The sequence below is a fragment of the Aulonocara stuartgranti genome, assembly GCF_965226115.1.
Source record: "Aulonocara stuartgranti genome assembly, chromosome: 15".
Taxonomy (NCBI): Eukaryota; Metazoa; Chordata; class Actinopteri; order Cichliformes; family Cichlidae; genus Aulonocara; species Aulonocara stuartgranti.
Genome location: NC_138951.1, coordinates 13,679,533 through 13,693,138, shown reverse-complemented (window position 1 = coordinate 13,693,138; position 13,606 = coordinate 13,679,533). Strand labels below are relative to the sequence as shown.

The following is a 13,606-nucleotide window of genomic DNA, read 5'->3' as shown; positions in this document are numbered from 1 at the left end:
TTGCACTACATGTATATACATTGATTCTTAACGGGTATACAGATGCTGTAATTTACTTTAAAATATACTACCCTTGTATTATGATTATTATAGTAAATGTAGCTTAAAATCTAAAATTCAGCATTTATAAGTTTATATTTTCACATTACTACTTTTGGTCTCTTCCAGTGATTGCAAGAAAAGGGAGACAGAATAGCAGCACTTATTCTTTTATATTTTTTTCCTTATTTTCTTTTTCTAAAATATTAGAAGAAAACAAAGATGAAAGCCACATAAAAAATACACAGCAATTAATCTATTATGATCTACTATGTATCAGTACATTTCTGTATCTATTTTTTTTTTTTTGAGGCAGCAGCATTGTGTTTGTGTCTGCATGTTTGAGTTTGTGTGTGAGTTCATTCAAAACAGATTTGACAGATACAACAAAACACCGACAAAAGATATATGTTTACAACTGTATTCGGATTTAAGGACTTTTTAAACCAATCAATAAATAATTTTGTCGTTTCCAGTTCAAAAAGTTCCTTGTTTGATATTTACATCATAAATTAAATAAGAAACTAAAGACTTTCAACTTATTTAAGATATGTTTGAAGCATTCAATACAACTCATAACAAATCAAAACAATTAAAAATTAAAGAAGAGGATTAGGGCCACTGGGGAAAACAATGACAATATGACTTTTTTTCTCCAGGATTTCATTTTTTTTCCTCGGAATTCTGTCAGAATATTAGATTTTCTTTTTCTAGAGTTCTGAGAAAAAAAAAGAATTCTAAGAAAAAAGTCTGCAGAAAAAGTTTTCATAGAATTCTAAAAAACAAACAAAAAAACAAAAAACAGCTACAACCTGTGGCCTTAATCCACGGTTAATTTTACAACGCATGGAACAGAATTAAAAAACTTTTACTGCATATTTTACATATGCTAATAGGTCAGGTAAAAGTTAAGTGATGTAAAAACAGAAGAAATCATACTCTGATATGTAAGCATTAATAGCTAAAACTGCAAGTAAATATACAATGCCTATATTTAGAGAGCATGGGAAGATAAAAAAAAAATGAGTGAGTTTGGAAACATCTTTTCGCACACTAAATGAGGGCATTTCACATATTCCATAAACCAGTTTCAAGTTGACCTGGATATTTTGCACTTTTCCATATCAGAGGCATGTTTCTCTTTCTGTTTTTTCACTTCTTCTTCTTTTTTCTTTTTTTTTAAATAATGTAATAATGGTGTGATCCAAACACCAAAACTAATTTAATGCCACCAGTGAAATATTCTACTTGGACAGAAAATAATGACACATACAAAAAACAGCTCACTGACAAATAAATACCAGGAAACACTGACATCTTACAATAGGGAGTCAATAGCCTTTTCCATGTTGCACTTCACGTGTCAGACAGTATGGTCTGTGCTCTGGAGTTTTCAGGTGAAATGGCTATGGAACAACACATTTTCTTACTGCCTTTGGAAATCATGTACAGGTCAGGTTAACAAACATGGCCAATGGTGCATGAGAGGTTTGGAATAGAAACACTGGATTGATGTTTAACCAGCTTTTGCAGGGAGGGAAAGTTACTTTACTGCCATTAAGACAACTCTGTTATATTATGTAATGGAGCAAACTTTCTCCATTTGTCAGGCAGTATGCAAAAAGTCAGTTCCTGAACAGCTTCTTAGAGTCTTGGGGAAAAAACTTCTCTAATGACAAAGAAAAGAGAAAGGCCTGACAAACACAAGTTGTGCTGAATGGATCACCAAGGGCAAGTCAGCCCCACACAGGTTCCTTGTATCCTTTTGTCAGTGTCTCAGCTTTTGTGTGGAGCACCTGGTTGCACATGCCTACAACCTCACTACGGATGGTAACGTCCTCTTTTAGACAGCTGGCTCAATCTTCACCAGATATCGTCAGCTTCCATTGGTTATGATAACTGAGGTGGTTTTATGTCCCTGTATTTGTTCAGCCTGCACTCTCACATGAGATGCCACATCATACTGCACTCCTCCACAGGCCAAGGTGGAGTAACTCCGCAAGCTCTCCGGATCATACAGATGCTCGAGGGAGTACCCAGTCAAGGCGTACGCCGCCTGCCTGTCCAGTGGCTGCCTCTCCTGTGCTGGATAGATCAGCGGACTTCCCTGGGGTTGTTGAGGGTGTGGGGACATATCTGTCTGCATGTAGTCTTTGGTGAGGGAGAGGCCTGATCTGGGGATTCCGTCAGAGCTGGGGCTGCTGAGACGAGACAAAGAAGCAGGACTCGTCGTGTTTTCATCATTTTCATTGGGGCCAAGAACTTTAATGCTGTCGCGGTGATGGAGGCGTTCAGTAAGGAGGTCGATGCTGGGGGCTCCGGGGCCACGGCATACCACGCTGGGCATAGTGAGCTGAGAGTGATGGGGTAGGGAGGAGGTGAAACAGGGACTGTGAGTTTTGGTGAGTCCCGAGACATCCAGTGGCATCTTGTGTTGCTGTAGACGGCTCTCCTCCTCTTTGATCATTTGCTGTGTGGCACGGATCAGGGTCTCCATCTTGCTGGGCTCTCGAGGGCTCGCTTGGAATTGGTCACCGTGGTAACGCTCACCTGAATCACTGGTGGACCCACCTCCGTCAGGTGAACTCACTACGCTGTCTTCGTCCCAGTGGCCCCGTCCTATAAATGCAAATCAGTGGTCAGAGTTGATAACAATAGAATAAATGAATATCACATTGTTAAAATGCTCATGTGGTTAATGGGCAAAATTCTGCCTTAAATGCATATATCATTATAGCATCATGGTCTGACTGGGTGTCTTGGCTGAAGCACAGTGGGGTTTTTTTTGCTGTTTGAGGATGTGAAATGTGAAATAACTTGGCTTTCAGTTGCGGGCAATTTTTGAACAGATGGTAGCAATCGGCACACTGGCAAGAGACGGTGTAAACAACTTAGCATGTCCCATAATAACATTTGGAAAACAGCTACCAGGAGAAGCTAGGCCAGAACTATTTTCAGAGACAGATGGTTGTGGTCTCAACCCTAACACCTCACCGTGAATGGCGCCATGGTAGGATGTTATTTCGTAGCCTTCGCTGTTGTCCACTGAGAATTTTGGCAACGAGAGAACGGAGCGTGTGGTGTCCCACCACATCTCTCTTCCCGACTGGGGGGTTCCCAGGAAGTAGCGGCCACTCTGGCATCGAACACGATCACAGGTGGTGGTGTGAGGGTGCGTTTGGGCATGGGCAAGATCCTCTTCTGATAGACCCAGGCCGTAGCACAGGGAGCCCGATTCTGGATACAATCTGTAGGCACAAGAAGCCTCCGTTGCTTCACTGGAATCCAACAGCTGAGGAGAGGCAGAGTCTGTCAGTGGGCTCCCTCCCCACTGACTGTCTTGGTCAGACTCTGAACGCTCTGGATTGAAAGCTGAAAATTGCTGGACAGAAACAAGAAAATCACAGTTCTGGGAGTTTTTGATTTGAATCCACAGCAAGCTTCCCTAATTGACTTAGCTCTAAAAAACAATTACCTGTGGGTAGGGTGACACTCTGGCTTTGGCCTTGGACTGGGTCAGACGTGACTTGGTGCTCTTTCTTTCTTCATTGTGACTGTCAGCGTAGGGAAAGGCTGGTTTGCTGGGGCTCATTTGATCCAAAGACAGCTGCATTCCTTTATACTCAGTGTCCCTTTTAAAACACATAAAATGCATGTTAGAGATAAACAAAATAGTTTAACTTAAACTTCCATTTTGTGATGCTTTTATAATCTTGCAAGATCATGCTCAGAATAACATATCTATAACAGCGAATTGCTATGAAATTCATGGGCTCCACAGGGCTCTGCCAAGTAATCCTTTTACTTATTTATCACCATCAAGCGCCACCAAAACCAAATTCATCACCACTCACCATGAGGTTTTCTTTTTAGTGCTGACATCATGCTAGTACTATTACTGCGAGTATGCTGATGTTAGCATGTACACCCTCAGAGATCACCTCGGATCGCTAGCTTTCTTTTAACATGCATGCATCTTTGAACTTTGCTGTGGGTTCAAATTATTTTATGCACTATGAGCTGCAGGTTACTGAGGAGCTTCTTCACAGTGACCTACACAAACACACAGAACATTTTTGACCTAGTTTTACTTTCATTTTTTCAAGCTAGCTCATGTTTCTGTAGTTAATCCAGAATTCCCCAAACCTTTAGGCTATTTTCATCATATATGATCATGTTCTCTTTCTGACCATCTTGATTTTAGCATTGCACGAGAAGCATAATTACTAATTAGTCTAAAGCACACTCCTTGGCTAATGTTGAATATAGATAGATGGTCAGACTTAGATTGAGTCAGGCTTTATAAAAAAGGATTTAAGTACAACTTTAAGTGAATACAGTATATAAGGGAACTTTAAGATTATAAGCTCTCAGCTTCTGAGATTATTAACAAACAGAGGTGGGACCAAGTCATTGTTTTGCAAGTCTCAAGTAAGTCTCAAGTCTTTATCCTCAAGTCTCAAGTCAAGTCTCAAGTAATGTCAGGCAAGTCAGAGTCGAGTCTCAAGTCACTGGTGTAAAAGTCCGAGTCAAGTCTCAAGTCTGAAACTTTGAATTTCAAGTCCTTTCGAGTCTTTAAAAAAAAAGAAAAAAAAAAAGCATGTTGCAGTTATGCTAAATGTAAATATTAGACCATGTAATTTTAAAATCTGTGTTTTTCTCAACACATGACAAAATAGTGAACTTAGAAAATATACACAAATTGTGAAATTGCACCTCTTTAAAATGCAGCTCAATTAAACCTAGCTCCAAGAATAATTTTCACCGACAGTTCTGAGATAAGCTGCATGTTATTCTTGGATGCGGTTGTAGGACCAGCTTTAAAATCGCATGACAAAAATATCATACATATTAAAAAAAACTGCATCACCAACGTAGCCTGGACAACATTTGCTAGTTAGATGAAGTCAGCTATCTCATCGTAGCATATTTATATGCATATTTATAATTATACGGTTCTTGGAGTGAGTGCATACACTCATGAAGTTTAGTAACTTCAGGTCACTGCAACAAGCCCAGGTACAGTTTACCGCCGGATGGGTGCAGGACCTTGAAATGCACCGTGTAGAAAGTAAAGACCATCGTACATATCATAAGTTTACCAGTCTCACAAATCGTCGTCATAAATACACATTCCTTAACCGTTTATTAATAGGACCTTTGAGCTCAACGGTAATTAATTAGTAGTGGAAATAATTTCTGGTAGCATCACAGAAATGTAGCAGTGACAATAATACTGTATGCTGTAATCGTACTGGGCAATTAGTGATACAAAAAACCTGTTTTATCCTGTGAATAAAAGTATATGTTTTTGTCAATGTACCATAATAACAGAAGCGAAACGCAATATTGTGTCAGGACAATTCACTATTTATGCACAATAAATAAAGGAGTATAGCGCGACAATTTCTGTTCAGCGCCAGACTTGCTTGTAACCTATATCACCAATTATGTTATAAAAATGACGTATTAACTACTAAAAAACACTGACCTTTGTGTAAATGCTTGGAGCAGACTAACCTGTGAGCTGGAGTGTTCTGGGACGTTATATTTGATCTTTGAATGGCTGCAATCCAGGCCACCCGTCGCCTCTTTGTTACTTCGGAAACATGGCTCGAACAATTTCTCTTCAACGACGTAATCCGATAACAACCGATCTCTTTACCCGTCGGCTTCCCGTGGCTGTCATGCGACCGGCTATTGCAGTTAATAATACAACAGCTTCTTGACATTTTTGTGTTTCTTTTTATCGCTGTATAACTGATTTTAATTGAAAGCCTAGTACCGCTTGCCACGAGTTCCCAGAATCCTTTGCGGTTCTACCCGTGAATGACGTCACATTTTCAATCTCTATATAATATGCATGTTAAATTTTATATTTGGGGTAAAATATCAAGTCTTTTCAAGTAAACCGGTTCAAGTCCAATTCAAGTCCCAAGTCATTGGTGTAAAAGTCCACGTCAAGTCACAAGTCTTAGAACATTTTTTCAAGTCAAGTCTAAAGTCATAAAATTAATGACTCGAGTCTGACTCGAGTCCAAGTCATGTGACTCGAGTCCACACCTCTGTTAACAAACACCCAGAAAAAACGTTAATCATTCTTTTTTCTTTTTTCTTTTTTAACCACAAACATTACGAGAATGTGGAAAGAATGCACCGAGAGTAAACACACACCAGAAACATATTTATACTTATAAGTCTTATCTATGCAATCAATTTCCTCTAAATGTACCCAGTTTTTTTAAATTTACTTTTGAATGTTGCAGATTTCAAACATGCAACTTGTGTGCCATCTTTGACATTTTAACCCACTGTACTGCGGCTGAACTCAATGCAATTGTCACCGTCGAGGGAGTGAAAAAGGCTCCTGTGTCAAGTGTTCAGCAAACATGAGCCTATTCTTAACTTATCACATCAACAGTATGTAATAGCAGCTGTCTGGCATTTTAAACCTTGTGGCCCATCCCTGACCCTGTACAGCCAGCCTCTTCAATATGACTCTAAATATGACCCATTCCTTATGTACAACACTGCAGGCGAAAGGCTATGTTTGGATAGCCAGTGCACAGTCTGAGTGTTATTTGCTCTTGCAGGTATAGTTATGGTAGCCAGTTGTGCATCCTATCTGTGCCCTGGCTGACTTATGTCTGAGCCAATAATGTTGGGCCTTTGTGCAAACTCAGCTGTGTTAGCCGAATTCCACCTCAGGGGTCAATGTCAGAGCACCTCACGTCTGAAATATGCCACCAGCCAACTTCCAAACATAATTTATTAATGGATTCTTGTTGGGCGGAAACGCTGCCATGCCAAGGCGATTGAATTGCTGTTTTTTTTTAAGTAGTTGTTTGTTTTTTTCCACTTTTGCCTCTTGGACTTTCAGATACTTCTGTGTTGGACTTGATTATTCACTTGGAAATTCTCTGTCATTTTAATGTAGTTACTTTGTTTTCGCCTTACTGCATTGAAGAAATCAATAGGTGGAGTGCAGCCATATGCATACATGCACGTACAGACTTGCGCAAACTCTCCATCACATGCACTTACACACACACACACACACACACAGGAAAAAACGACATGTGGATCAACCAAACAAGGAAAATCCAACATGTGTTACAGCTATGAGATAGCTATTGATTCCTAGTTCACCGTTTGATCGATTTTGCTTTCCTTAGACTGCAGATCGATGGTGGCAGTAGAGGTTTTTGATGGGGTTGAACCCTGATGTTTGTCTTGCTGTCTCAAAGGGCCTTAGTGTGCTTTGTTCTCTCATAACACACAGCTGCCTGAGTCCTGCAACCTCTGTATTTGGTGGATTTGTACAGAGAGACTACGGAGGGATAAAGAGAAGGATTTCTCCAGGAGAAAAAGCCCCATTGTATCACAGAGTGAGCCTCAAGTACAGATCATAAGAGTGCATGATATGATTATACAAGTAAAATATTCAGTGTTATTCCCACAGTGCCATCTCTATTAAAAGGGCATTATTATTTAGACCGGAGTAGTGCTGCAACCTTGTTTTACAATGACTGCGCAGCTACAGTATAATTGCAGCCATCAGCACAAATTATAGATTTAACTGTCTCAAAAAAGCATACTTTTAAAATTATTTTGAAATCAATTATGAAGTATCTGTTAAAACAAAAGTTTCCCTCTGATTTTAGGATGGAAATCGTTATTTACACTTACGTGAGGACATAGTTGACGCTGACGATACAGTGAGGCCTTGAGGATCGGCTATTGTGGACGATAGTGGCATAACTTTGGACCCAGACCCAGCCGCCGTGTTTGGCAAGGAACCGATAGTACTTAGTTGTGACTTGGCCTTTTACCAGCACTGCAGGAGATAAAAGAAACACACAGACAGCAGAGATTAACATGTTTAACAAGTTGCACGTTTTCTTTTTTGTGTGTGTGCGTGCGTGTGGGAGACGTGTGATTGCCTGCACATGGTGGCTGCAGCAGGTTGCCTGAGCAGTTGCTGCATAACAAGAGAAGGTCAAGCTGCCTGTTGTAAAAGCATAAATGAACACACTTGTAACTCACAGAGGTGGTGTGCACAGCGGAGGTGGAAGATGTCACAGCTGTGGACATGATGGTACAGCGTTTTCTCAATGAGGTCCTGGGGCTCATAACCTGTCAGCTCAGCTACCCTGGGGAGAAATTCAGGAGTTAAAATAAGCAGCTAATTCAGGGATATTTCATTTTTCTGTGCTTCGGTTTTCACAGGCAATTTTAGCTCCAGGAGCTTCTTTTATAACTTGCTTCCCTTTCCTAATGAAAAATGCATAGACTTCACACAACGTTTGCCAAACACACAGTACAATTAAAATAGAAACAAACTAAAAAACACCTAAAGGGAAAACAAAACAACAAATAGAACAAAGTCTTGATTAGTACCTGGAGTCCAGGAAGATGAGCTTCATGTCCAAGCTGGCTCTGAACATGAACATGTTACTGTGCAGTTTGATCTCAGTCACGGCACTGGGAGGCAGAGAGTGACCGACAGCCACCAAGCCCACATTCTGGTAGCATCCTTCAAAAGGTGACATGTCCAAACTGTACTGACGGATCTTCAGGTAGCCACTGCAGTGGATCACCTATCGTAAAGCATATACAAGATAATAGCTAAATCACAAATTACATTTAATAATGAAATTTCTTAAAATTCCATTTCATAAGAACAGTAGTCAGCTTTATGATTTATGTGATGCATTTCGGAAGCAGGCAGGATAATAATAATAATAATAATGGATTGGATTTATATAGCGCTTTTCAAGGCACCCAAAGCGCTTTACAATGCCACTATTCATTCACTCTCACATTCACACACTGGTGGAGGCAGCTACGGTTGTAGCCACAGCTGCCCTGGGGCAGACTGACAGAAGCGAGGCTGCCATATCGCGGATAGTGTAATTTATATCAAAATACAATATAATCAAATGATAATAGAACTGTTGGAATAGCCTGACACAAATACATTAAACTGCATGAATAAGCTAAAACTTTTCGTGGTTAGAAAAAAAGGTATAAAGTAATTTTAATGTTGGTGACCATTTTTTCTTATTCGCTTCTTATATTTATTAATGTGAAATAATTTTTATAATACCATTATCGTTATTGTTAATAAAAAACAATTTACTAGCGCTGCCTACCTTGTATCCACCACTGGTAAGCCCCGCGTTTCTTTTTGCCAGCACACATTTCATCCGCAAAAAGAAAGAGCGTTCCATTTCATATTCTGAAAGATGTCAAACACTTTGCTATTAAATTCTCGTATAATAATAACAACAATAATAATTGAAAAATAAAATAATAGGGTTTTACGGCGTTAAAATGTATCCTGCAAGGAAAAAACACAGGCACAGGCACAAGCTATTGCGTAAATTCCATCCGCGTATATTACGCGCGTTCATTGCATTTTTTTTTTATCATATGCTAATAATGCTGACACTACACAGTGCAACACTATGATTAAATAGAAAATGCTAAATGACATAACATGTGCATATGTGGAGCCTGAAGGCGTCGTTCTGTACCTTGCACGAAATGTGTGTGATAGGGCTGATGTGGGGTGAGGACAGCTGTCATCTCATCGTGGTCGGCAGGATGGACATATTCATAAATACTGTTCCCAGTCAACTCTACCTGTTGAGAATAACTCAGGTAATTAACGGGTAAAAGCTTCCTGGTGGGTGAATTTTTTTTTTTTATCTGCGCATGGGTATCGCGTTCATTTTCAGACGATGCTTTATGAATAACAAATACAGAGGAAAAAAACGTCTGAAAGGAATATATATATATATATATATATATATATATATATATATATATATATATATATATATATATATATATATATATATATATATGTGTGTGTGTGTAATGATCACAGAAACGAACCTGAGACAGTCCTAAATGGACCGACGCTGTCTCTGAAATGTACATTATCTTCCCATCTGGGGCCACGACGAAGATGAATCCGTCCAACGTCTGCAAATAATAAACGACAGGCTGCCGTCACTTCTCCGTGTTAATTCACAAGCCCGGGTCGATCATGTTCTTTGGCTGCAGATCAGTACCTTTAATAATATTAATAACAGCCTAAATACCTGCAGTAAATGAGATCCCAGCTCTCGTCCAATGTTATCCAAGGATCTCGTTCGACTTGAGTGACCCCAAGCTTCACCCAGACCTGGGGAGAGAGCGAAATAACGGTGTTTGGCTGCTGCATGACTTTGAAATTAAATAGAAATATATATAGTATTTTTTTTAGTTGAGCTTAAATTATTCTTATTCTTATTCTTCGTTTAGCATAAAGGAAAAAGTAGGACACACACACACACACACACACACACACACACACACACACACAGAAACCAAGACGCTAGGAGCTCATATTTAAAGGGCCAATTTACAGTTAAAGCATTTATTCCTCTCCACAGTACTGAAAATTTGTCCCTTCCTGCATGCTGTACAGTCTCCCTGGAGGCACAAACCCACACGTGCAGAAGTGTTATCATTATTATTATTATTATTATTATTATTTTTTTTTTTTTTTTGTTGTTGTTGTTGTTATTGTTGTTGATGATGATGATTTTTTTTCCTCCCTAAAATGTGACAAAAAAATGTTCATTTGTGGATTTTTGCCTGGTATATCCCACGATAGCCTGGATGCTATCTTGTGCTACTCATCAAATTTATTCAGTTCCATCAGAAATTTCGTATTTTTATTATTATAAGTAAATTAGGTGTCCGTCTCTCCTGCTGTAAATGTGTAAATGAAAATGAAAATAGGTCTACGGTGTCGGTGTGACATGCAGACTAACATCAATCTACCAGATGAGGGGCTGCGTTAATTTTTTTTTTACATATCTATCTATCTATCTATCTATCTATCTATCTATCTATCTATCTATCTATCTATCTATCTATCTATCTATCTATCTATCTATCTGTGTGTGTGTGTGTGTGTGTGTGTGTGTGTGTGTGTGTGTGTGTGTGTGTGTGTGTGTGTGTGTGTGTGTACATGTTCTTTCTTTCTTTTCATTTCATTTTTTAAGCTGCTTCCATCAAACAATGAAAAGATTAAAAAGAAAAACGCGAGCTGGGTATTTGGGAGACATTTTGCATCCAGCATTTTGTCATCACACCGCAGAAGCTGGGTAAGATTATATGTGCTTTAGGTGATTATAAGCCTTGCAGGTGCTTTTTCTAATTGGCGACTCTTCCTCTCAGTCACGCAGACTAGTGGACCTGCAGAGACGTTGGCAGATCGTCTCATTTGGTTATACGGAATTAAAAAGCATCATAAAGCATCTGAACAGACTCCCTGACGACCCACGAGGAATTGTGGGAATATTCCTGTAACGTTTCTGTAGGACTTGAAGAGAACCTGTGTGTTCTAATTACAACCTACTTTCTAAATTATACTGAACACTAACTTTTATGTTGTTTTTTTTTTGCACTAACCGACCAAGTGACAATCCTAAAAATATGCAGATTTTTAAAGTAGTCATGTTTATTTATTTTTTTCCTAAAATATAATAATATTAGGTTGTGTAGAAGTAATTCCAGTTTACTATTATTACTATTATATTACTATATTAGTAAAAATCTCCTGTCACTCCCCATGCGTTTCCCTTCATTCGTAAAATTCTGCAGATAAGTTGATCAAAGAAGAGATATAATTATTTTTAGTTAATGAAATAAAGTTAATGAAAAGATCGCAAAAACGTGTAGATGAAAAAAAATCCAACACAAATAAATAAATAAATAAACAAATAAATAAATAAATAAATAAATAAGCAGTGGAGAGTGCACGTTGGCTAGGTGCTCACCCTGGGGGAAAACAATTCTCATCTTCAGGTAACTTGTTGTCAGTCTTATTATGGAGGCTTTGTCTAACTGGGATGTGATGGCCGACGGTAAAGGCAACATTTTAGCCAGTTCATAGAATTCACTGTTTTCCTTTTCCCGTCTAGTCCTTGCAGCCGTTTTGGATTTCTCCTTCATGTCGGCGCCTTTTCTTTATATCCTTAACTTGTCGGATGGTTCGCTCGTTCAAATCAGCAGTATGACCGACTCCTCCCGCTTTGCTTCGTTTTTCATTGTATACTTTTTTCAACTGCAAAAAAAAGTTTTTCTTGTTGTTGTTGTTGTTGTTGTTTTGTTGTTGTTGTTGTTTTTTTTTGTATGACAAGATGAATCCAAAGGGTGGGAATATCCCTGTGATCTCCCAAATGAGTGATCTGAGTCTGCGATAATTCAACTGGTTGTAGTTAAACCTCCTCGGTGTAGCCACTGGCCTTCATCCATGACCTGCAAAACAAAGAATGAGTGTGAATAACTGTTGTTTTTCAGAGGAAGGCTTGCATTGCACATAGAGGTGACTCTGGAATAACAGAAAAAAAACCCGTATACGTCAATCATCAGTCAAAGTCAGATTTATGTTTTTAACAGATCTAGAGCCAGGGCACGATGCCTTTGCCACAGTATCACAAACAAAAACAACAACCTCTGAAAAAAATGATATAAACAATACAGAAAAAAAGGTAATGCAATATGAACGCGACGCTATTACATTACGTGTACGTGGTTTAATTTTCTGAAAAGATGACAAGATTTTGGTAAACAGCTGCTCAACAGAGATATCTGTACTGACCGCAACTAGACCATAACATAAAAAAAAAAAATCTAACGGTAAGATGCAGTAAACTAATTCTGCACGTTGCATTTTCTGTTATTATTTTGGGAGTGAAAAAACAAGCCGTTATGCTGCTGATCCCTGAAGGAGTATCGAGGAAATGACATTTGACCCAACACAATTCCTGAAACGTGTGCAACTGCGTTGGCAGAGACAACTCGGTGCTCGATTTTTTTTCCTCGTTTACTTCTTTAAAGAAAGTTTAAAACATATTAAAAGGATCATTAGTTTTCAGATTTTCTTAGATGCATGTATTTGTAGTGTTCCTACCCGAGCAGAGATACGCTGTTGGGTATTTCCCTACATCTGAATCGATCCTGAGTCTCAAAGCAGCCTGCTGGGAATTTCACCTGTCCTGAACCGGGTTCACCAGTCCTCCCAGTTAAAATTGTTCTCAGCTCCTCCTGGATTTCCACCTGGAAAGGCGAACGGGCCGTGCGCTGCATACACCTCTCCAAATTATAGGGACACGCAACGGGTGGCATTCATGCCCAGCAAACCTCCTCTCCTCAACTATCTCAATGTCCCTCTCTGGAGCAGCTCGAAACCCGCCCATTGTTTTCTTGCTTCCTCGTGATTGGGTGGAAGCGTTACAAGTCATTACGCGATTGGACACTTACAGTGGGCGACGATTTAGGTATGCGTAGCACTTGGCCGTGCCCGAAGTGAGCTTAAATGTGATCCTGTTGTGTTTTTGTCATTAGCCTGCAGATCATGGATCAAGCTGAAATAAATAAATAAACCTGCATAAATAGCAGGGGAATGTTAACAGGTGAGAGGGTAATTAAAAGCTTTAAAGACTCTCACTCGGTGATGGAAAACAACAGAAAATAAAATAATCCTCCAGGAAGAACATGCATT

At 39.2% G+C, this 13,606-nt stretch overlaps 1 protein-coding gene across 1 annotated transcript; it reads right to left on the bottom strand.

The window, feature by feature from the left end:
- Window positions 1-257: 257 nt before the first annotated feature.
- Window positions 258-13,238, bottom strand: LOC309689241 (single-minded homolog 1-like). The gene is made up of 12 exons (XM_082505521.1): window positions 13,016-13,238; window positions 11,880-12,360; window positions 10,152-10,234; window positions 9,943-10,032; window positions 9,579-9,687; window positions 9,195-9,280; window positions 8,440-8,639; window positions 8,086-8,192; window positions 7,729-7,876; window positions 3,515-3,671; window positions 3,034-3,421; window positions 258-2,658 (listed from the first exon to the last, which is right to left on the bottom strand). The coding sequence occupies exons 2-12, from the start codon at window positions 12,052-12,054 to the stop codon at window positions 1,916-1,918; spliced, it is 2,286 nt and encodes a 761-aa protein (XP_082361647.1). The 5' UTR covers window positions 12,055-12,360; window positions 13,016-13,238; the 3' UTR covers window positions 258-1,915.
- Window positions 13,239-13,606: the final 368 nt, after the last annotated feature.